The sequence below is a fragment of the Andrographis paniculata genome, unplaced genomic scaffold, assembly GCF_009805555.1.
Source record: "Andrographis paniculata isolate CXL003 unplaced genomic scaffold, ASM980555v1 Contig69END, whole genome shotgun sequence".
Lineage (NCBI taxonomy): Eukaryota > Viridiplantae > Streptophyta > Magnoliopsida > Lamiales > Acanthaceae > Andrographis > Andrographis paniculata.
In genome coordinates this window covers 8076744-8102091 of record NW_026137605.1, presented here as the reverse complement: position 1 = coordinate 8102091, position 25348 = coordinate 8076744, and the positions used below count along the sequence as shown (strand labels likewise).

Below are 25348 nucleotides of genomic sequence, written 5' to 3'. Positions count from 1 at the left end.
GAGTATTAATTAGATAAGCCTATACATCAATCCCACCACACAGGAATTGATTCAAACTTATTACAGTGTATTATTCGGTTTAATCCTTCTTTAATTAAGGTGTGAAGAGACAATCCAAGATAAGCCCAACTTTTTTAAATTTTTTTTAAATTCTTTAATTTAAAAAAAAAAAAAAAATAAAATAATTTCTCCACACTTTTGAAATACTCTCACCATAGGTTCACAATTTTTTTTATGTACGTTGTTTAATTCTAAATCATATTCAAATTTAAAGTACCTTCAATTTTCTAGTTGTACTGAAAAATAAAGTTCGAAATCATATGTTGTGTATTTAATATACATCGCCTACCTTTATTATATATGTTGTTGATTTAATCAAATCAAATCAGCAGAATATCCGCCTTTATTTCCATAATATACGATAAGCTAAAGACAATATATAGCACTTTTTCCGTTCAGTAAATTTAAAACATTTGGGTCCAACACGAAAATTAAAAAAATGTATATTTTATTGAAAAATAGATAGTAAAAGGACAGTTGAAAGTATATTTGAAAATTTAATTAGTTATTGCAGTGAAAAATAAATATTTAATGAAGAATAATAATTATATATTAATTAGTTGACTTTGATCGGAAAAAAAAAAAAAAAAAAAGAATAAATTTGACGGCTAGAAGTCCTATTATTTCATTCGACATTGTAATAGCTTTAGATTCAATAAAAGCACATTATACACAAACATGACCTCTACCATCTTCAACTTGAAGGAATATTTCTAAATTGCCACAGCCCATCATTATCACTAACAATATCCCACGAAGTGCTATCTCCCAACCACTCCGCCGCCGCCACGTGGCATTCGGACAAGGCAGTATCATAGTACCCAAATTCTTGCATCCCATATTCATCGTTATAACAAATCCCCTCGTAATTATTATAACTATAAAAATTATAACCCTCGTCATGGTTCTCCATTGATGTCCCAAACTGATCATCAAGAAAGTTGCCATTGATGAAATCCTCACCACCTGATTGACGAATATCGATCACTTCCGCCGGGGAATTACAGCCTGGATCGCCGGAATTTGAACATTCCGGCAGGTGGCTGCTGCCGGAAAATGGCGGCGGAGCCGGGGATTCCAGTTTGGTCTGAATTGCCAGGGCTGATGACGACGACGACAATGGAGATGAGGAAATTAATGACGATGAATCTTGATCCATTTTCTCGAGCAACCTAGGCTTCCAAATATTTCGCACAGCTTCGACAAATTTAAGGCTGTTGGAATCGAGCTTGAGCTGTCGGGCCTGTTTTTGCACCCGGGTTCTCCAGTAATTCTTGATTTCGTTATCTGTTCGTCCCGGAAGCTCTTTTGCAATTTTGGACCACCTGGAATCATCAAAGAGGCGTATATGAATGATCAGACGAGGAAATTGTTGAGCCAAAATTAAATTGTGTTTTTTTTGTAAGTTTTACCATAAATTTTACTATTCAGATTTTTTGTTCTTCCAAAAATATCATATCAAACAATTATTTTTTATTTTTATTTTTTTATATATTATATTACAAATTTATTTTGCATTAAAAAATTACATCATTATATATTTATATCACATCAAATAGGTATTCAAATTCAATTTTTTATTGTTAAAAAAATCCAAACTTAAAATTCCAAACTCACAAACAAACACACCCTTATTATGTATATATATATACACTAGTGAGTAAATATGTGCTATTGCACGGAATTATTATATTTTTTATATATATTATATGTATGACGTGGATGGCTGTGGAGACGACACGTCAGCATCCCACCTGTTACCCCATTTGGAATGTAATTCAAGAATCAGGAGCTGTTCGTGGGGGCTAAGGTTTCCACGTTTGACGTCGGGCCTCAGATAATTCAACCACCTCAGCCTGCAACTTTTCCCTGTTCTCTTAAGCCCTAATAAAATGTCAAACAAACGATGAATCGAACCTTACCTTAAAAGACTCGAACAGTAGTTGCAGTAGTCTGGATTTGGGAGGTCCATGGACTCCAGCACCCAGACCGATAGCAGCCAGCAACAGTGACTGATTCAGAACTGGTGCTGGAGTCCATGGACCTCTCAAAGAATAGCCAGGAACATATATGAAATCGAAGTTCTAACCTGAATATTTAGCCAGGGAATTCCAGTGGGCTTCGCCATTGAAACTTACAGACTGAATAAGTAAGTTGTCTTCTTCAATGGTCCATGGACCTCTTCTTATCTCACTACTACTATTGCCTGTATTGTTTTCCAGGTTGATCCCACCCATTGTAATGACAAGAAATTATTTTTACAGAAGGAACTAAGTTTTAGAAATTCTTGTTGAGTGTCCTAATGAGAAATCCCATGAGAGATTTTATAGTGTATATATATATATATATCGATGTAGTTGTCAAGAGATTCATTATTCATTGCAAAAAGATAAAGACAATTAAGTACACTAGCTATAGACATCATCCACGCGACAATCTTATTGGTTCTTTCATACCTTTCTACTACATTAGTTCAATGAGAAGTGCTCTTGATTTAGATTCTTGATAATTCCGGGTCCAGTCGGGGTGGGTTCGATGGATGGACCCGCTAACATCACCATGAGTGGTGTGTACCTATCAATCGGGTGTTGGGTGGATCACCGGAGAATCGGGTTCGATGCACTTACGAGGAATGTTTACTTTTTTCGAGTGAGCATCCAAAGTATGTCCAATTTGGAAAGACTTGCACAATGCTATGTTTACGTATACATTTAAACTATTCATCAATAGTAATTTTCTTTTAAAAAAATATCATATAATATATATATATATTTTCACAAAATATCGTATCAAATATATTTATATATTATTATTATTATTGTTATTATTATTATTATATTTTTATACAACTTTTTATACCTTATTTAAAACAATATATTTTAAAACCAGAACAGATTTTAAATTATAAATTCATTATAATTTACTCCCTCCGTCTCAAAAGAAGTGTCTTATCGAGAGTTTTGACACGGAAACTAAGGAATAATAGTATTTAATTGAAAGTGGGTATAAAGTAAAATATAAATGACTAAAATGCCCTTACTTTTTTGAATGATTTTAAAGAGTATGTTAGAGTAATAATTATGGGTAGTATGGAAAAGTAGGAATAATTTTGTTATAAAATGGGGACCACGATTACTAAATAAAGAAATAAGACAATTGTTTTGGGAAGGACGAAAATGGAAAAACAAGACAAATCTTTTGGGACGGAGAGAGTATATACTATTTGGGTCAAATCAACACATATAATGAAAATAATCACTGTATACTTCTATATTACTGTAATCAAATAATATATTATATTATGTGGAATTATATCTTGTGTTGCCATGACATGTGTTGTGTATATATATATATATCGTATCATCTTGTGTTGTCAAACATGTGTTATCTTATAACATTATATACGCTGACCAGGCACTGATTTGACCCAATCAACATGATTTAAACAATATACTAATTAGTTTCCCAAATGTGAGTATGTTGATATTGTTGGATTAAAATTATCCAACAGATATATGCTAATTACATGTTTTGCACTATACATATATATATATATATTCCATAAAGTTCTATATTATATATATATATATATATATGTTCTTGATGGGAATATGCTTGCATTGGTTATGTTGTCAATCAGGCTTTCGAGTATCCATGTAATAATTCTATCCACATAATAATACCATTCCCAAAATTATAATAAATAAATAAATAAGTGCACAACAAATCTTGAAATTCATGGGGGCTTGTGGTGGGGGTCGGAATCCTCTCTTCATGGTTCTAATAATAAAATAATTTCCAACTATTATTATTATTATTATTATTATTATGATATAACTTTTTAAGTCGAAAAAAGAAATGCATGGTGGGGATGCAATGTGTAAAAGGAGAGAGTAAAAATTAAAGGGTTTTTCGCAGAGTGGATATATAACTAAAGAAGATAAGACATATGGGAATGAGGAATCCATTATTGAAGCTCTACTGTTTCAATGATTTGATAAGTGGGAAATATCATATCATCAAAATATTTATATATATAGTTTCTTGTTTTAGCAATTCGTCTTTTATTCCATTTGTGGATATTTATATATACATATTATGTAAGAAAATAAATAATTAACATATTTGATAATTTTCGTGTGGCTTCAGTTCTTGTAAATTGTAATAATTTTCCTTTTTTTTTTTCACTAAATTTTATCATTTGATGAGGATGTGATAGGGGGAATTTAGTAGTGGGACTTTTGGGATTTCTTTGGATGAGGGTTGGAACTTTTTTTAAGAATGAGATAATTGAGATGATGTTTTGATGAAGTTTGAGATATGATATATGTTGTTATAATTTTATTTACTTTTTTTTTTTTTATATAATAAATTAACAATTATAGTAATGATCAATTGAGTGTAGAGCTAGCAATGAGTCGATTCGTGTCGGATTGAATACTTTAAACGGGTTAAATTACTCAACTCTAACTCAACCAGTTTATTATCATGTCGGGTTCGTGTTGACCCATTTATTATCGTGTCGGATTCGAGTTGACTCGTGTTGACCCGTATACATAAATTAAGTCGAATTTCTTGATTCAAATTAAATAAGTTTTTGTTGTGTTGTCATGGTATGTTAGTTTTTATTGGTTTGAATGTAAATTAAGTTGAATTATTTAAAATTGAATTTAGTTTAAATTAATTTATGAGAAAATTAATAAATTATGATTATTTTACATATATAATAAATATAATAATCAATATTAATATATTATAATCAGGTTATCGTGTCGGGTTCAAGTTGAGAGTCTCAACCCCAACCCCAACCCGACCCATTTATTATCGTATCAGGTTCGTTTCAACCCGTATACATAATCGAGTTGAAATATTTGACCCAAATCCAATTATTTTGTGTCAGGTTATCGTGTCGGGTCAGTATTTGTCAGCTCTAATTGAGTGGTTAAATTTGGATGCGAATAGTTTATAGTGCAATTATATTAACAATTGGCGGAAAGAATAACTTGAGTTTAATAATTTTTGTGAAAAATACCAAGACATATTTTTAGACCCGAGATCCGAATGAAATCCAATTATATTTGGATTTGGCTATACTTACACCCGACTCGAGCTATACCCGATAAGATCTGATGAATTTTATAGACCCGAAATACTTTTGTAATTTTTAGAAATTTAACTCAAAGTTGGACCCGAAACATATATAAAAATGTGTATATATTATTCAAAAATATTACTCCCTTCGTCCGCCTCTATTTTTATATTTTCTTGTAACTAATTGTCTCTCTATCTTTAACTAATTGAATCTTAATAGGTTTCTATGAAGGTCTAGAGACAATAGGTGTTCATGGGGACACAATTGCTCGAGGTGGTAATGAATTAGCTTTATCCGAGTCATCGTTTAAGTTTCATTCGCCTTTAAGGGTAAGATCGTTTTCTTTCTTTCTTCATTTTCTACCCTTACATAAGCGTTTATGGATTTTATTCATACGTAATTTTTGCATGTCATGTAAGATGGGTGATAACTTTGTCGTAAAGGTGAGGGTGATCAATACATTTTTTGCTCGATTATTGTTCGAATAATTTATCTTCAAGATACCTAACCGAGAGGTTATGTGCTGATTCTTTACAATATTCAACATAATCGTGAAATTTTATTACGAGCTTCAAGCCTGATGATTCTGTTGTAATTTTCATCGGATCGTAGAAGCAAGAACCACATTGATTTGTCTCAATAATAAATATTGTCCAAGATTGCTATGTTTCGACAACTTGAAGAAGAATAATGGTGGTATCGATCAATTTGTTAATTTGTTGATGTTCTTGTTCGTGTTGTACTATTGATACTTTATCTTCTTCTATTGAGGGATCTACAATGGAAATTTCGATGTTTCTGTAACTTAGATTCGTAATATATTTTCAATCTTTTTCATTTCAAATATTTTTTCAAAGTCTTCAAATTGGGACTTATTTATAATTTTTAATTTTATCTCTTGTAAATAGAAATTATATTTATATATTTAAAATTCTTCAATTTTTTTTTTTCTTATAATATTGGTTCATATTAGTTATATATAAATATATATATATATCTATAATTTTTTCTTTATAAAATGATAATTTTGTTGAATACATTTTATTGAAATAAGTTTCTAAAATATTTAGATTTATTTTCATCAAATATATTGTAGTTCATTAACCAAACAACATTCCCGATTCCTAATTTAACCAAATTTTCAACCACAATTCAAGCTACCAAGCCCACTTCCAAGATGGTTCAAAGTGCATGGAAATGTCTTTTATATACATACATACAAACATATATATATATATATATTTGGTGTTGATTGACTTTTGTAATATATATATATAGTGATGTGTATTTCATTCAATTTAAGTTTTTAAATGAAACGATCATTTAATATTATTTAACATTTGTATTGTTTAATCTATTAAATATATATATATATGATTATATACTCCATCTATTTTAAGTTAATATTTTTATTTTATCATTTTTGTTTTGTCTCATTCAAAATCATTCATTTTATATTATAGTAAAAGTAATTCATATATAAATACCAAAATATCATTTATTTTTATAAAAATATTCATTAACAATGACAAAAATATCAATATCATTTTACACATTTTCACTGACCAATAAAATATTATTATTTTTTAATTTATTAAAAACAAAAAAAAAAAAAACACAAATATGTATTTTGAGTTGAGACTGTTGGAGTATTATACTTACATTTTATTTAAGAATTATTTAATATATTTAAAATATTACATTCAATATGTATTTTTCATTATAAAAAATATATATCCAAAATACTTTAAATTTGATGATGCAAAATATTGATTGAAATTGATATTTTATAAAAAAAACGATTAGACACTGAAATAATAATTCTATGAAAATAAATTAATACTATAAACTTTATTTAACAATTTTCATTTTTTATTAATCAACGAGTAAAAACATTCATAAATTACACTATAAAAACAACAAACTAAATAAAGAATTTATCATCACATTATGTTTGTTTTCTTCTGTTTTAGTCGGCTCGTATCCTCTCTACTGTTGCAACGCATAAACAGAGAGCATATAATAATTATAATACAATATACTCCATCCGTCCCATAGATATAGTCTTAATTGGGTTGGATACGAAATTTAAGAAATATTGATATTATATTGGTAGTGAGTAAAAAATATACTTAAAAGACTTTTTTTGTCCTTGTGAGTGTATTAGTGTAAAAAGTAGTGGCAATTGTGTAATAAAAATGAAAAAGTAGAGGTAATTTTACGGTGATATGATTATTTATGGAAATAACGCTATTGTTTTGGGACGGACAAAAATGGTAAATAAAACTATTGTATTGGGACGGAGGGAGTATATATATATATATTGATTTTGCAGAGTATTAGGTTCGGCTAGGGTTTGTCAGTGTGCACTTTCGAATAGCGATTGTGTGGATTCCCATGTTATATAAAAAAAAAAAAATCGTAAAATTTTATTAATTTTAACTACTTTCTATTTTATTAAAGTGTAGACTCAAGTGTTACATTAGAATATTTGAAGTAAAATTTATATATTATAAATCTTACCTAAACTCCGCTAATATAAAATATATTTAGAGAAAATTAAAAAATAAATCTGTGTCTAATAATTATATCTTATGAATAATAGTAATATAATTTGAACATAGGGAAAAATATATATATATATTTTACGTGATACTTTAAATTAAACAGATTTTTATTAGATTCGGTATTAAAATATAAAATTGAATAGTATAAATGAATAGAGCTTAGGTAAAATAAATCTTCATAACAGCACCCAGGAATTGAGCTCCCGAGCCGAAGAGGGTCATTTAATTCATGTCATGATCATGATTCATGAAGGCTTCGGGAGTTCAGTTCCTAGGAGCGGTTTAAAAATTAACTACGGCACGTGTTAGGCACGTGACCACAATATAGGAATGTATTTGCCGTTAACCTAAACCTTAACGCCCACATTGTATGTAAGAACACTGAAATGGAGGAATTCACGAACTTTGCCCCAAATTTCAATCGGAAGCCATTGCCCTAAGCCTAATCTCGACACTCTTTTCCGTTTCGAAACATGATTCACTCTGCAATCACTCTCAGAAACCGTTCGATCGTCCCCAATTCACTCCCTTTTTTGGCTGCCGACATGTTTCCTCGGCCGTGTCGGAACTTTCCAGCCAATTTCCGGCGGCATTTTCCGTTCCAATCTCTCAGATTCGCTTCCTCTCCGGTCGGGAGGTGCGATGCGGCCGCGAAGTTTGACTTTAAAGGTGGAAAAGGGTACTTCCAATTATTTCTCCTTTTTTTTTTTATTTTATTTATTTATTAAATTTCTTATATTTGGTATAGAGGATAATGCTCGAATCTTACAATTTGTCTTGAGATTTTTGCTGTCCGGACGGCAATTGGATTGGAAATTTTATAGGTTGTTATTAATGGCTGCGATTGCGATGTTTAATTTTGAACATTTTTTCAGCCTTTCTCTTCTCTGCTCTTTGTAATTCCTGATTCGAACGCAGCTTTAATTTCATGTTTTCCCCAATTCGAAATTGCATTACCAAATTATTTGAATTGATTTTAATTTTTGGATACATGATGATTTACAATAATAATAATAATAATAATTCTTTTAAGCTCTACTTGAAAGGTTTTGGAAACGGTGGAGGTGTGTGTATATGATGGTTTTTTTGCAGAATAATGACAGGGTTCCATGAGGTGGAACTTAAAGTTCGGGACTATGAATTGGATCAATATGGTGTTGTAAATAATGCTGTTTATGCAAGTTATTGCCAACATGGTAACAATTCTTGCTCTAATTTTTTTTTACTGTACATCGGGTTCATTTGAAAATAGTAAAAAATTGAATAGAAAATACTCATATTGATGTTATAGATATATGGTGGCGGATACAGTGTACTAGCAAACAACACACGATATTAGTAATAGATTACAAATACATACACATGATATAATCTCACACAACACATGTAGTAGTTGATTTTAGCACACGATATACTTGTATACATCAGACGTTGTAAGTATAAATAACACACAAAACATTGTTGTTCGAGACAAAGACATGTGTTGTCTTTATCTTTTATTGTGCTAATTGGAAAAATCAGAACGGTAACCCCTCCCATATATATATATATGTATTGGCATTAATATGATGTTTTGTTAAAAGTGAACTATGAAACAAATTTGAAAACATAGGTAACCAGAGCCTTAATCATTTCGGGCACTAGTTAGCAAGTCTTAGGTTTCTTTACTCTTCGAGTGCGATTAGGTAAACTCCCGGTCAAGTGTTTTAAGATTCTTGTTTAAAGAAAACAGAGATTGAAGCTTCACTTGCCCTAACCAGATTGTTCTAAAAAAGAAAACCCGAGTGTCTTCTTTTGGAGTTTGATTTTGTTTTTTGTTTTAATAGTAGTTTATCGTCAGTGTATTTTTATAAAGAATCGCAAATGATTAACAATAAAAAAACCATAAACCCAATCTCAAAACTCGTCAGCAGTCGAAAATCTGTGTTTGATTTCAAAGATTAGTCTCTAATAAAACACGGTACTTTATTACAAGAACATAGTACTATATATTTGTCTAGCTACGAATTTGTGTTATTCTCGCATTAACAGGCCGGCACGAATTGTTGGAGCGGATCGGTGTCAGCGCAGATGAAGTTGCTCGTAGTGGCGATGCATTAGCTTTGACGGAGCTTTCGCTGAAGTTTCTTGCGCCTTTAAGGGTGCGGAATTGCAATTATTTCATCGCTTCGATATTTATTTATTTTCTTTTTAATCCCTCGATTATTAATTTGTCCCTTTCTCGACCTGTCAGAGTGGAGACAGGTTTCTCGTGAAGGTGAGGGTGTCGGGATCTTCTGCTGCGCGGCTGTTCTTCGAGCATTTCATCTTCAAGATACCTAATCAAGAGGTTTTTACATAATCTTCTCTTACACTACAATTCCTCAGGATAAAATTATAGGATTCGAAGCTAATGATTATGTATGTGTTGATTTCTTTTTTATTATTTTTGCGGCTGAGCAGCCGATCTTGGAGGCGAGAGCTACGGCGGTGTGGCTCGACAAAAATTATCGACCTGTCCGTGTCCCGACAGATATGAGATCGAAGATCGCGTTGTTCCTCCAAGACAAAGAAGTGTAGGGAAGGGAAGGGATGGTTTCTTATGACCTTGCTAACATTAATTGGGAAGCCTCTTGTCTGATTATTATTATTATTATTATGTCTTGCTCTGTCTGTTGTTTCTTATACGAATACCATGAAGAAGAATGATGGATGGTAATAACATTTATACACCCAATTAATTAATTATCTACTTTTATACACATTCAAGTTTACGAGGAGAGGGCTTTTGTTTTTTGTTGTTTTTTTTTCTTTATTTTTTTTTTTTAAAAAAAAATTATACTACAATCTTATTGTTTATGGTGAAAGATTATAGAGTATATGTGAAGTGGAATGATTTTTAATAATTTTTTTTTTTTAAATATAATCTGCACATATTAATATAATATATATAATTTACTTATTTATAAAAATTAAATAATTTAATATAAAATATCAATTTTTATATTATTAATATAATTTATTTTTTTACCTAAAGTAAATAAATATATTTATTAAAAAATACAAAGTGGATAAAGTAGCAATTTTTTATCTTTTTTATTATAAAAAATATCAATTACTAATATCAATTACTATTATATAAGTTTATTAAAATTTATGTGAAAATATTTGAGTATACAATTGAATGAAAGAGGAAGTATAAAATATTGTATGTCTATATATCACAATTATTTCATTTTAAAAAACAATAAAGACAAAATTGTTCATAACTGCGTTATAGTTTTGCAACTCAACGTAAATTCTCATTTACTTTAAAAATTGTATGCGCCCCTTATACTTTAAAAAAGTTGCATGAAACTCCACTGTAGTTTTAAAATTCAGCGTAAATCTCCATTTTATTTTAAAACATTGCATGGGGCTGCTCTTTTATACTTTAAAAAATATTGCACGAAATCCCCGCCGTACAAAACATACAGATAGGAAATCATCTTTACATCATACAAAGAAGTTTTCATTGTGGTGGGTTTCATGTAATGTTTTTTAAAGTATAAAGGGTATTATACAATTTTTAAAGTATCGATAAATTTTAAGCTAAATTTCGAAATCACAGAGAGAAATTAAAGAACAATTTTAGCAACTATAAAAATCAAAAGTATCTATATTGTATGCTTATTTAATACTTTTATTTGGAACTAGATTTCGTTTTTTAAATGGGATGCTTGTTTATTATTTGTGTGTGTGTTTCTTTTGTTCAAATATAAATATATGTATTACAATGTAAAGAAGCATCGAGACTTAATCTATAGATATATTTTTAAGTTATCCCAATTTTTTAATTCTTTTCTATTTATTTAATTTTAAAATACATATGAATATCTTGGTATTCATTTCTATTTGTGACTTGTTCCTACATATCATACGATATGTATGCTATTGACTTCCTAAAGCCAATATCTAGGCATGACTATTTTTATTCGTACTACAACAATTTGGTTGCTCCTGCAATCAATCGATATCATCATTCATATGGTAAATCGATGTCAATGTTCAATTATGGTTATTTATAGCCAAACTATGATAATTTTATTGATTCTGCAGTTAATAATTATTATAATTTCAATTATGATTATTCGCAATTAAATTCTTACGATTTAATTACTCATGAAGCTGATTGTCACTACTATGGTTCGTTGTATAAGTAAAAAAATCATAATCTAATCATTGAGGTTGATCGTTATTATGGTTATGGGTATGTTTCTTTAGATGAGTTTGAAAAAAAAAATTGATTTAAGTTTGGTATTAAAATAATGTATGATGGGATGTTTTGTAAGATGAAAAAATATATTTTTTTTGAAAAACGCAGAATCCAAATAATAAAAATTTTAGAATTTGGACAAAAGAAACATACCCTATTACACTTTTAGTACTAACAAATGACAATCAGAGTGAAGGTGCATCAAATATCTATAGTTGATTCTCTTATCCTACACACGACAATAAGGAACAATGACGTAGGCATATCGGACTTTGACGAAATAGCTTATAATTTGTTAGTGTGAATTGGAATTTGAATAATAAGATTTTTGAATTAGAATAGTTGTATGATGTGATATAAATATATGTTTATATTATGTTTTGAATGTAAAATTAGATTTTAGTATAATATAAAAAATAAAAAATAAATATTTGATTTGATATTTTGAAATTTTTTTTATATATAAATAGTAGAATTTCAGGGTGTGTTTGGCGTAGGAACTTGAGAAATAAATCATTTTTATTTGTCTGTTCTCACTGGAAAAACAACTATGTGTGGCAGATAACTTGAGATCAAATCCTTGACTTTATAGTCACAAGTCCAACCCCACACCGTCAGATCATCCTTACCTGACAAATACTTTGTTAGAATGGATGGAGTATCCTTTAAGACAGGATTTAAACCTTAAAATGGATTATGTGGCAGGACCAAAATAAGACAGTATAGTTCGGATCAGCCTGTAGCCTTTGCCTAATATTAAAACGGGCTTTATTTTGTTCATAATATTTTTTTAAGGACCCACTCTAAAATTATTTATTGGTTTTATTATTAATACTATTATTTTAATAGGGCCTAATCTATAAAAGCCCAGTGGACAACTTTTGAAGTTGATTAGGAGGTAAAGTCCACTTATTATTATATATACTAAAATCTAATTTGAAGATAAGATTAAGCAGGGGTGTCAACAATAAAAAAAAAAAAGTTTAAAATTATAAAAAATAAATAATATGGATGTGTGTTTGTGGGTTTTAGTTTTTTTAGTTTGAATTTTTTAATAGTAAAGAATTAAATTTAAATAATTTTTTGATGTAATATGAATAGAGGTTAACGTGATGTTTTGAATGTAAAATAAATTTGTAGTATAATATAAAAAAATAAAAATAAAAATAATTGTTTTATATGATATTTTTTAAGGAAAAAAATATCTGAATAGTAAAAACTTGTGTAAAATCCACAAAAGAATACAACCATGCTAATTATAGAAAACAAAATTAAGTTTCGCTTTTGCATAAGATATTTTAAAATAAATTTAAAATTTTCCGATAGGTCATGTCAAGTTCTTTGGGTTATTCGGGTTATTAGATAATCTGAAATAAAATCAAAATGATCTGTACTTAACCCAAAAAAATTCATATCGTTTTAATCAGGTTTAAAATTTTGTGATGAACATCTTGTTCGAATTGACAAATTTTGTGATATACTCATAACTCAATCTAATAATAAATACTACTCTCTCCCAGAATTATAGTCTTAATTGGATTGGACAAGGAATTTAATGAATATTGATATTATATTGGTAATTGATAAAAAGTATAGATAAAAAACTTTTTTTTGCCCTTGTGAGTGTATTAGTGTAAAAAGTAGTGGTAATTGTGTAATAAAAATGAAAAAATATGAATAATTTATGATGATATAATTATTTATAGAAATAAAACTATTTTTTGAAACGGCCAAATCGGGACGGAAAGAGTATTCAAAATACGAATTGACAATTGTAAGTTGTAAAATCCATCATGCCACGTCATGAATGCCCCAAACACAGAAGATGATAAATTTATTTTAAAAAGAAAATAATTAATGAAAACAACCTAACCTCGACACTTATCACTTAATTGTGTCGATAGTTGTTTTTATTTATTTATTTATTTATCTATCTATCTATCTATCTATTTTATTACTATTTAATTTCATCCAAATCCAATTAAGCTTCAGATGTTATTTAATTAACACACCAATGAGTTTATTTATTTATTATTATTATTGATATGTGGTGACATAATCCTATGGACGTACACGTACCAACAACTTTGCATAATTCATACTATTTCTTTATTAGCTTATTAGATTCATCCATCATCTATTAGAGTACGTAATTTGATGTAACACCATTCGGTTTGTGGAGTTTTTATTGTTTAAATAATAGTTTGAAGTAATGTTTTATAAATAAAAACAAAACCAAAAAATATATTATAAGACAAAATATAAAAATAAACCCTCATGATATATTTTTTTATTAATTAATTCTAATTGGCATAGGATGTGACAGATAAAATTTAGAGACGTAAAAAATTTGAACATATGGTCTAACAGTCATCAGTTCAATCCACATCATCAAATCATTTATTACGAAATCTTATTATAAAATTTTTTAAAAATAATTCAGTAGTGGTGTAGAGTACCATGATTGTCGTCAAAAACTTTCTTATTACTCAATTTTGGAGTCGTGATTATAAATTTTGATGTTAATAATAATAATAATAATAACTTTCTAAAGGGTCAAAATAGGCTTGCGGCTTTTGACTTGTGTCCCACTTTTAACGACACGCCCATTCTAATTCTTCTTCATGCAACAACAATAATCAACCACGCTAATTATTTGGAGTAGAGTTAAATAAATTTATATAATATTCAAGTTAGATATTTAAAAATCGAAATATATATTAGTTATATATATATATATATACCCAAAATTGGTTTCGTAACCAAATTAAGATGGAAATACATAATAATAATAATAATAATAATAATAATAATAATAATAATTTGTGTTGTGTAACGGAAACGAGAGAAGAAATGGTTGAAAACTGAAAGCTAGATATTAGCTGGAAATTAATTAATTAAATTTAATTGGATGAAAATTGAAAAATGAAAATTAAATTCAAAGTCGCAACCTACTCGCTCACTCCATCAAGAACTGCTTCACAATCTTCACGCTCGGCTCCAGCACCTGTTTTTCCCAAATCTCCGCCGTCCTCCGCCGCGCCGCTCCGCCCATCGCCGCCCTCAGCGCCGCCGTCGCGTCCACTCTCTTCAGGTCCCACCCCGCGGCGTCCCGCAGCCGTCGGATCTTACCCAGCTGCCTCTTCGCCAGCTGACACGTGTTATCCTTGATCGCCCGCACTTCGCTATCGTACGCCGCCCTCCTCGCCACGTCATCCGCCGGTCCGTTCCGAAGCTTCTGGAAGTATCTCCCGAACTCGGCCACGCCGATCGCCTTCCTCAACCCGCATTGACTCACTGAGTCCGACTCGTCACTCGCCAGGTACTCACTCAGCTCCTCCACCATCCCCAAATCAACCATGGCGTCGACTCTCTTCACCAGGTACTGGTTCAGCACCGCCGGCGAGGCGTCCACCCAAATGAAGCAGCAATTGTACCGGAGCTCCTTACAGAACGCCTCCGCCGCCTCGCCGTCGCCGAAGACGTCGACCGCCGCGTCGAATGTCTTCGCCAACAGAGCGTAAACGAACGAATTCGAACCTCCGACGACGAACGGAATATTCCGGCGAGCGTGAATCCTCGAGATCGCCGCCGCGGCGGCGGACCGGAAATCGGAGGGGGTGAACTCGGGATGCGACTCGGACGGGTCGAACTCGCCGAGGAGCGAGTGGGGGACGCTCCGCCGCTCCGGGAAGGTGATTTTGTTGGTGGTGATGTCGAGGCCGCGGTAGATTTGGATTTTATCGGAATTGATGATTTCGGAGGCCCGAAAAAACCTGGAAGCCAAATCGATTGAGAGCTTCGATTTTCCGCAGCCGGTCGGCCCCATTATAACGACGATCTTCTTACTCCGGCGTGCGGCGGCGGTGGTGGAAGCCATGGGAGTCCACCGGTAGAGAAAGGGGAAGGATAAAGTAGCGCTGGGAGTTCTGTAAGGTAAGTGGCGATGAGGTATTCCCAGAAATGGCACTCTTCTCATAAGGGAAAAAGATAAAACAGGAAATGCAACCAAACAGGCGTGTATATATATATATGTATGTATATATATGTGTGTGTGTAGAGAGTGTACGTACGGAAGTTGTGGGCGCCTGATGAGAGGTGAACGAAGAGTGGATGAAGGAGGGTTGGTGCGGATTGGGTGTTTGTTCTGTTATACGTCTATATATATATATATATGTATGTATGTATGTATGTATATGTATATGCGTATTATACAGCTTGTAAGGGTGTATACGTATATGAAGGTGAGTGAGAGAAGATGATCGTCTTCATATATCTCACCTTCATGTAACACAAGATTTTCAAGTTTGAAAAAACCGCGTGCCAAACACGGCCTTACAGAGCATATGTTCATCTAACGAGAAGAGAGAGAGATGAGCAGAACAGTGAGGTGGTTTTATTTTGTAGGTTTTACCAATTACACACAAGTTTTTACTGCATATTCTATCTTCCTTCTAAATATTAAATTAAATAATTATTTTTTTTATATTATATTATATATTTATTTTATAATCAATTTTTATTTATATCATATCAAACAACTATTCAAATTTAATTTTTTTAAAAAACAAAAACTCAACAAACCCACCTCAAGATTTTGAAATTGCATGGTCATATTTAATTTTTTTTTTTTCAATATATTAGATCAAAAATTTATTTTTATTTATAAATTATTATATTAAATACTATTAAAATTTTTATTATTTCAAAATATAGCTTTATTTTCGTAACATTTTTAGAATTTTATCATTATTTAATTTGTTAAGAAAATACTTATATTAAGTATATTTTTTTTATAATACATCACATCAAATACTACTATTACTTTTATTTTTAATTTGTTCAAAACTTGTTTTTTTTTAAAACTCTATTGTCTAATTCTTTTAAAATAAAATAATAATTAAATATATATTTTTTTTTATTGTTATCAAAATATTGATTATTTGGATTTGTTCACCTATCATTTTTTTTTATAATTCTTTATAAATATTATCAAAATATATTAATACATTTGCATAATATATATAATATATATTTTATTTATTTAAAAAAAAATCAATATTCAACACAAAATATTATAGATGTGCATATTCTATATCAGACAGTTGCGCTATATTTACACAACACACTTTACTCATTTGATACTATTTATTTTTCAAAAACATCACATCAAATACACTTTTTTTCTCATAAAACATCAAATCAAATACTAACATTTTACTTTTTCCAAACTTCTAAATTTCAACAATAATTTTTAAAAAAAACCTATATACTCTCTCCGTTCAGGTGCAAGGTTGTCATTTACTTTTTGCACGTAGATTTTTTAATATTAGTTTATAATAAATTGTAGTTAAAAAGATGAAAATACCACTAGTAGTATTGTGTAATATAAAAGTAATGACATTTGTGTAATATAGTGTAAGTTTGAAAGGTATTAATTATATTAGGTAGGTAGTACAATTACTAAATTAGAAAATTACAAAATAGAAAATGATTACCTTTCAATGAGACGGAGATAGTATAAATAAATATGTCCTAATTATTTTTACATGGAATTTCATATTTGAACAACTAAATTTTAAACATAATAAATTTTAAATTTTGTTTTCTTTTTAAAATATTAACTATATATTTGAAAAAGGAATATAAAGAATGTTTTTACCTAGCATAGTGTATTTATTTTGTAAAATAATTTAAAATAATATAAAATTATGTAAGTAGTATAAAAACAATAAATATATATATATTTTTTTTAAAAAAAAAATGTGTAGAAAAAACACAAAAAAAAGAACACTCTGAATTCATTACAATTATTCTTATTATTACTATTTTTTTCATATTATTGAGATTTTTGTCTATGTCAAAGGTCATATGTTTTGAAAAAATTAAAAATATATATTTAAGGCTACACTAGCCTCATAAATGGCATTTGCTCTCAAACGTTGAAGGCTCTTAATAAGCATTAAGTTTCCTACAATAATTAGGGAGGCCGACTCTTTTATAGTACTAGATTTTTAGTTTTAGCTCAATGTGCTTAATTTATAATGTATATGATATTTATCACTTTAAAATTTTAAAATGTTATAAAATTAATTTTCAAATTTGTTGTTCATTTATTAATTATGATGATAATACGATATATTCCTTCACTCTAATTTCTATTGTCCTAAAGTATATTTGCACAGTTTTTTAGATAATTGTCTTTTTGTTATGAATTGACAAATTTGCCCTTAATTGTATGGTAGAGATTATAAATAATAAATGAATAAAGGGTAAAAATGTAAAATTTATGTTTTAAAAAAAAAGGACAATAGTTATTGGACGGAGAGAGTATTTAATATTGATGCAAGGTATTCTTTTAAGTGGAGAGACTGTGATATTCAGAGTTGAGTTTAAATGAATAAAATAAAAAGTTCATATTTAGGGTAAACTTTTTTTTTTAGTTCCGTAATTGAACTCATTTATCATTTTAGTCTCGTAAGTGAAGTCTGTCGCAAATTAGTTCCATAAGTAAAAAAAATTTCTTATTTTAGTCCTCCGGCGTCGGAGACGCCCGCGTGGCTCGCCGGAGGCTACGTGTCCGCCAGGTCAGCGACACCTGGATTTTATTTTATTTTTTAAATTCATTTTTAATTTTATTTCCCTTTTTTGATTTTTTTATTTGGTCCAATTGAAAAAAAAAATAAAAAAATAAAAAATAAAATCCACGTGTGTCGCTGACTTGGCGGGACACATGGCATCCGACAAGCCACGCAGGCGTCTCCGGCGCCAGAGTTCTAAAATAACGAAAAATTTTCACTTATGGGACTAGTTTGCGACAGACTCCACTTACAAGACTAAAATGATGAAGGGTCCAGTTACGAGACTAAAAAAATAGTTTACCCTTGTATTTATTACGTGTACATTCTTCTTTTTCGAAAGTTCGTTTAAAAAAAATTTACTATTAAATATGTTTGCTCTCAAAAAAATTTAAGATGAATAATTCCCGACAAATCTTATGGAGCCAGGATACAATTGATATATGTACATATGTCTAATTTAATGATTTAGGCAAGTTAATAATTTTACATATATTTATATTAAATTGCTATTCTGATATTATAATTATATTTAGTTGTTTGTATTTACATAGGTCATTTATTAAATATAAATTATGTACTCCCTGAGTTCCATGAATGATATGATGTTCACTTTAATCTAAATACATGAATTTAGGAATTTTATAATTAGTTAATAATTAAAAATATATTAGTAAAAATAATTATTGTATAATAAAAATAATTTAATAACTCACAATTTAAGAGAAATTTGAAAATTTTTACCTAAGAAAAAAAAAACTTGGATGATTAGATTCCTAGAATTGCCAACTAGTCCTTCAATAAACCGCAGATGTCGAACCTACAGATAAAACGACGGTGGGGTGGCGGAACTTAAACAAGGCGCTGCTTGCTGTGAATTACCACATCTGAGTGAACCGCAGCATCAGAAACAATAAAAAATAAATAAATATAAATATAAATTAAAAAATAATTTTAACGTTTTTAGAACTTTTTTTTTTTATATATAAAAAAAGTGACTGTTAATAAATAATATTAAAAGTTATATATGTATAGTTTAAATACTATGTTTTTTTTTCTGCAATTTTTTTATTTAATTGATTGTAATATATTAATTTTCGTTCATAGAAAAAATACATTAAAATATTATTTCCTCCGTCTCATAATCCATAACAAAATATATTTTTTTTAAAGTAATTGTACTATCTACCTAATATTACAAATATCTTTACAATTTACAATATTTTACATAAGGTTATTTTAGTCATTTCTATTTTATTCATGTTATATCTCAATATAATATTAATATTTCTAAAATTATATATAAAAAAAAGGTAAAATTGCTTATAACTCCTCTATGGTTTCGAAATTCAGCGTAAAATCTCCCTGTACTTTAAAAATTGCATGTTATTCCCTTATACTTTAAAAAATGTTGCATAAAACCCCACCACTATGATACTTTCCTCGTGTGATAAGAAAATGATTTCTTATCTATATGTTTTGCATAGCAGGGGGGTTTATGCAATATTTTTTAAAGTATAAGTGAGCGTCATGTAATTTTTTAAAGTAAAATAGGAATTTATGTTGAGTTTCGAAACCACAAAGTGGTTTCATACAATATTTTTTAAAATATAAGGGGACGTCATGCAATTTTTAAAGTAGAAGGGAAATTTGCAATTTTTAAAGTAGAAGAAAAATTTACGCTGAGTTTCGAAACCATAAAGGAGTTATGGACAATTTAAAAAAAAAAAAAAAAAACAGATACTTAATTATTATGCACGGAGGGATTATTATTCTTCTCTCCATTAAATGCATATTTTTTATCATAGTAAAAATAGTTTATATACCACTGTCAAAATATTCCTAAACTTTTATATTTAATTTAATTTTAAACCAAAATCCAAGACTTTATAACGTAACTACGAATTTGATGTTGATGTGGAGCATGAAGAGAAGAAAAGGAATATGGGTCAATTTTGATGTTTAAAATACGAGATAATGAGTTGGCGCTTAAATCAATTAATTGATTTAATTTAATTTAGCTAAATGGGCCCATAGTCGGTTCCGGCCCACAAGAGTGGGGCCCATTTAAGAAATGGTGCACAGGCCCACACCTGACTCTGCCGCCAGTGTTTGGACCTCGGGCGCTTGCAACATTACTCGCTGGCGGCTGCACACTACTTTATACATACATATATATATATATATAAGAATAAATAAATAAATAAATTATATTGATAACCTATCAATTTATAAAGTTTATTATATAACTTACTTTATAGAATTAATTAAAATAATGTAAATTTTGAGTATATTTTTCATTAATCAAGTATATACAATGAAATATATATAAAATACTTCCTCCTTAATGTAAATATGTGCTCATTTGACCGAGTATGAGTTTTAATAAAAGCAAGTAATAATTGTTAGTTTTTTACTTTATAGTAAAAAAAGTATAAAAATGAAATAATTTTTTACTTACAAATAAAATGAGAATATATTTTTATGACAATTCAAAAAAAAAAAAAACATGACGGCGAGTATTTTTTTTAATTTATATTAAAATAAAAACAACTTAAATTATTATTATTATTACTATTATTATTATAGTTATAGTGGACCTAAATATAGCTGAAGAAATTTAAAAGCTGAACCGGTTGAGAGTCATATTTATTTATTTAAAGTAAAATAAATAAGTCGCTCTTTCATTAATAGGTAAATCTCTGCAATTTTGTAGTTGCAATTAATGTAAGTTTGTTTGGTTTATGTTTGTATATAATGATTTTTTTATTTGAATATTAATTTAAAAAATATTTTATAAAAAAATTAATTAATGTATCCGTTTTTTTTACTCACAAAATATTTTTTAAATTAATATTCAAATAAAAAAAAATATTATATACAAACAAAAACCAAACAAGCTTACATTAATAAACCCCAAACAAACAAAATATATTAGTATATAATAATATTAATTTTACGGTTTAGTCTATGAGCATCATATATATATATATCACACTTATTAAAATATATGTATGTATATACCAGTTCGCTCATGGTGCTGATTTAATCCGCGCCGTTGGTTGAAAAATGAAATTAACGGATGAGATTTGAAGTAAAGATTAAAATATAATTTTATATACAATAGTAATTATAATAATATAAATTTATTATATCAATCTTAATTAATATAATTTATATAAGGAATAGCAATCATTTTGGAAATAAATTAAAAAAATATATCCACAAATTTTTATACCATTTGTTTTTACATTTATCCGTATGTTAATTCGAAATTTCTTCCTAAACTCTTAAATCGGTTGATTATTTGCCACGTGAAGAAGATCAACAATATTTTAGGAAACGCGCATCCCAGCCTTGCTATCGCATACAACAATAATGCCTCGGATTCGTCACTAAACACAGGTAAGTTGTATAGGCGTTTTGTCGGCTCGTTGATCGGAATATACTCAACAACATATTTTATTGTTTTTAATAGCATATTGGTCTATACTTGATATCATATAAGTAGGATACGCAAAGCATCTTAGACTTTAAATAGCTTGCGATTAGCGATGATCGGAGTATACTCAATAGCATATATATATATATATATATTTTTAATAGCATATCATTCTATACTTGACTTCATATAAGTATAATACAAAAAGTATCTTAGAATTAAAATAGCATACGATTAGCGTTGAGCCGAATGCATGATTAATTAAGTAATGTTCGCGTTTTTGTAAATTTATTTGACTGGAGAGATCTTGAATTTAAAACACCCAATGAGGCGTACGAGTTATATTGTGGATACGCACATAAAATGGGGGTTCGCCATCAGAATTAAGATGCAAAAAAAAAAAAAAAAAATGATCCACAGTGCATACAGTGCATTGCATATTGTTGCAACAAGGAAGGATACAAGACTGGAAGTATACTTGATCCAGAAAACATAAAAAATAATTCAGATGATATAAGCACATCCCGGCCAGCAACCCAAATGGCGACAGCAGCAACAGCACAAATGGCGACGGCACGGCAGTATAAAGTGCGACGGCGACGGAAGAGCGATAGGGATGATCGATTATGCCGTCGGGCGGGAGAATGATAGCGCAGTGAAATATCTTAGAAACACGGTAAATTAGAGTTTTGTAAAAAAGTAAATACCATAAATACTTTTAATAGAATTTATTATTATAAATAATATATACAACATACACTCTACATGAAAAAAAACATATTATATAATTACGGAGAAAATATATATTGTCCATGGCATAACACAATCAAATTTTAGATAAGATTTCAAAACATAATTAATGATACTATGTTAATTAGAGTAACATTTGTAATTAATTCAAATATTTGGAAAAAATTTTAAACTGAAATTAATGTAATTTTCGTAACTATGGTACATTTATCATTAATATCAAATCAATTTTTTACTTTATCTGAACAAGTTACTTTATATATAAAAAAAAATTATTGGTGAAAATATTTTATTTTAACAAAAATAAGTCATATATAATAGAATTTAAAATTAATTCAACAAATAATATGTAAAACAAATAATGTATAATGTGACATCATATCATCGAATGCAGTTGATAGCGTAACATCATGTGCATTAAGATTTATATAAGATTTGATACCATAATTAATAAGACTTTTTTATAATTATGGTAGAATTTATAATTAATGTCAACTAATTTTTTTTTTTATTTGAACTAATTACTATAATTAAAACTATGGGCGAAAATATTTTAATTGTAAAAAAAATATGTTCATATATAATAGATATAAAATTTAATTCAACAAAATACATGTACAAATAGTGTAGAACGTGACGTCATATCATCGAGTTGTTGATAGTATATGTGTATACAACTGATAGCATAACATCCTATGAATTAAGACTTAGATATGATTTGATACCATATTTAATAAGTTTTTTTTATAATTATGGTAACATTTATAACTAATGTCAAATCAATTTGTTGCTTTATTTGAACTAATTACTTCAAATAAAACTATTGACAAAATATTTTAATTTAAAAAAAATGTCACATATAATAAATATAAAATATAATTCAACCCATAACACATGTACAATATACCGGGTATAACGTAACATCGTATCATCAAGTTGTTGATAATATAGTTGTATACAGCCGACAACATAACATCTTATGTGGTACTATTTAGGTAAGATTTAATAACATAATTAATAAAATTTCATACCATAATTATTGAGATCATTAATTATAGTAACCGTTTGTAATTAATATCATATCAATATCTTGACTTAATTAAATTAATTACTTAAGTTAAATAATATAATATCTTAATTAATAAAATATTACATTACATCATATCATCTAGTTATTGGTAGTATATGTGTATAAAGTTGATAGCATAATATCTTATGAGACATCATATCATTGAGTTGTTGATAGCATATGTGTATACAGACGATAGCATCCTATGAGTTACGAACTAGATAAAATTTGATACAATAATTAATATTATAGATAAGATTTGATACAATAATTAATCTTATCGCATTATTCATTAATTCAACTTTTGATTTTTAATCAGTTGGAAAATTCAATTTCACAGCACTATTTAATTTTGTGGCATGCAATTCAATAGTCAGATATCTTCTCTCTCTAAATCTAAATTCAATCATAAAAAGAGTTGACAGTGTGAAGTAATTTTCCAAATATTTTCCACCTATGTATACATACACATACATATATACATATACATACATATTGAGCAGTTTTTTTTGACATTTTGAATTCCCTCCATATTACTATGAATATGGGCTTTCTACACTCACCTAATTAATTTAATTATATATTACATCCGCCCGATTATAAGGGTTTTATTTATTTTTTAAGTTTTAATTTTTGAATATTAATTATTATATCAAAACGCAATACAAATTAAGAAAAATTATAAAAATATTTTCATTAGTGTCTTATAATATTAATAGAAGGACATTTATAAAAAAAAATTCAAATATAAAAATATTTTTAATATTAAATACAATAACGCAAAAGGTAAATGTGAGCTTAGATACAGACGGAGAGACTAATATATATATATATATATGCTGCCTATTTTGGAGGTGAAAAATTTCAATATGTCACATTGTTAATGTCATTCTCCTACAACGACCTATCCATGCATGGGATTAGACCCCTTTTTTTTTAATTTTATATTTATACTCTCTTGTAACCATGTTTTTTTTTTTCTTTTTTTATGATATTAAAAAAAAATTGTAACTTTTTTAATTTACACATTCTCTAATTTTACTCAATTAAATATTACTTAGAAATTTATTATTGAAAAATTTATGAAAATTATACAAATTGAAATGATGTTTCTAAAGCAAATATAGCAAACAAAATAAAATAGAATATTTGTATAAATAACTTAGATATGTGCATATATATTAATTTTCTAGTCTATATTCATTTACCGACTATCCTAATTATTAGAGAGAAAGGAGGATATTATATATATATATATATAATTTGACTAATAATTTAATTTGACCAATATTGCCTCTTTTTCCAAGTGTTGCCCACCGCATTTATTTGATTTTGAGATTGTTTTAACAATCAATTCAGCCCAATTTGAATCATGTATTTTTTTAATTAAAAAAAAAATAAATTAAATAATAATAATAATAATCAAGTAATTTGATTCTCTTTACAATTTTTTTTAAAAAATATTTCGTCAAATATCTAACTTTAATTATAGGAAATCATTTGTTTAAAAAAAATATATAATTCATTTAGTTTATCTCATTATTAATTTTGACAAA

General features: G+C 28.5%; 3 protein-coding genes across 4 annotated transcripts; 1 reads left to right on the top strand and 2 right to left on the bottom strand.

The window, feature by feature from the left end:
- Positions 1 to 754: 754 nt before the first annotated feature.
- LOC127263995 (myb-related protein 305-like) lies at positions 755 to 2312 on the bottom strand. Its single transcript, XM_051293321.1, has 3 exons — positions 2150 to 2312; positions 1815 to 1944; positions 755 to 1385 (listed from the first exon to the last, which is right to left on the bottom strand). Exons 1-3 carry the CDS (start codon positions 2295 to 2297, stop codon positions 755 to 757), a joined length of 909 nt encoding a protein of 302 aa, XP_051149278.1. The 5' UTR covers positions 2298 to 2312.
- A 5771-nt stretch (positions 2313 to 8083) lies between these two features.
- Positions 8084 to 10460, top strand: LOC127263771 (acyl-acyl carrier protein thioesterase TE3, chloroplastic-like). Of its 2 annotated transcripts, none has more exons than XM_051292980.1 (5): positions 8084 to 8398; positions 8812 to 8915; positions 9751 to 9860; positions 9953 to 10048; positions 10162 to 10460. In XM_051292980.1, exons 1-5 carry the CDS (start codon positions 8193 to 8195, stop codon positions 10276 to 10278), a joined length of 633 nt encoding a protein of 210 aa, XP_051148937.1. In that variant the 5' UTR covers positions 8084 to 8192; the 3' UTR covers positions 10279 to 10460. The 2 variants fall into 2 exon arrangements, with proteins under 2 accessions (XP_051148937.1, XP_051148938.1); XM_051292981.1 differs by having other exon boundaries at positions 8248 to 8388.
- Positions 10461 to 14829: 4369 nt separating this feature from the next.
- Positions 14830 to 16036, bottom strand: LOC127263902 (adenylate isopentenyltransferase-like). Its single transcript, XM_051293194.1, has one exon. The coding sequence runs from the start codon at positions 15930 to 15932 to the stop codon at positions 14913 to 14915; it is 1020 nt and encodes a 339-aa protein (XP_051149151.1). The 5' UTR covers positions 15933 to 16036; the 3' UTR covers positions 14830 to 14912.
- Between the last annotated feature and the right edge of the window lie 9312 nt (positions 16037 to 25348).

Excerpts from the sequence above, each read along its gene's own strand:
- LOC127263995 (XM_051293321.1), bottom strand. The coding sequence starts at position 2,297 with ATGGGTGGGATCAACCTGGAAAACAATACAGGCAATAGTAGTAGTGAG. Across the intron at positions 1,945-2,149 it reads TTCCCTGGCTAAATATTCAG|GGCTTAAGAGAACAGGGAAA; the intron begins GTTAGAACTTCG and ends ACATTTTATTAG. Across the intron at positions 1,386-1,814 it reads CATTCCAAATGGGGTAACAG|GTGGTCCAAAATTGCAAAAG; the intron begins GTGGGATGCTGA and ends TGATGATTCCAG.
- LOC127263771 (XM_051292980.1), top strand. The coding sequence starts at position 8,193 with ATGATTCACTCTGCAATCACTCTCAGAAACCGTTCGATCGTCCCCAAT. Across the intron at positions 8,399-8,811 it reads GACTTTAAAGGTGGAAAAGG|AATAATGACAGGGTTCCATG; the intron begins GTACTTCCAATT and ends GTTTTTTTGCAG. Across the intron at positions 8,916-9,750 it reads TGCAAGTTATTGCCAACATG|GCCGGCACGAATTGTTGGAG; the intron begins GTAACAATTCTT and ends TCGCATTAACAG.
- LOC127263902 (XM_051293194.1), bottom strand. The coding sequence starts at position 15,932 with ATGAGAAGAGTGCCATTTCTGGGAATACCTCATCGCCACTTACCTTAC.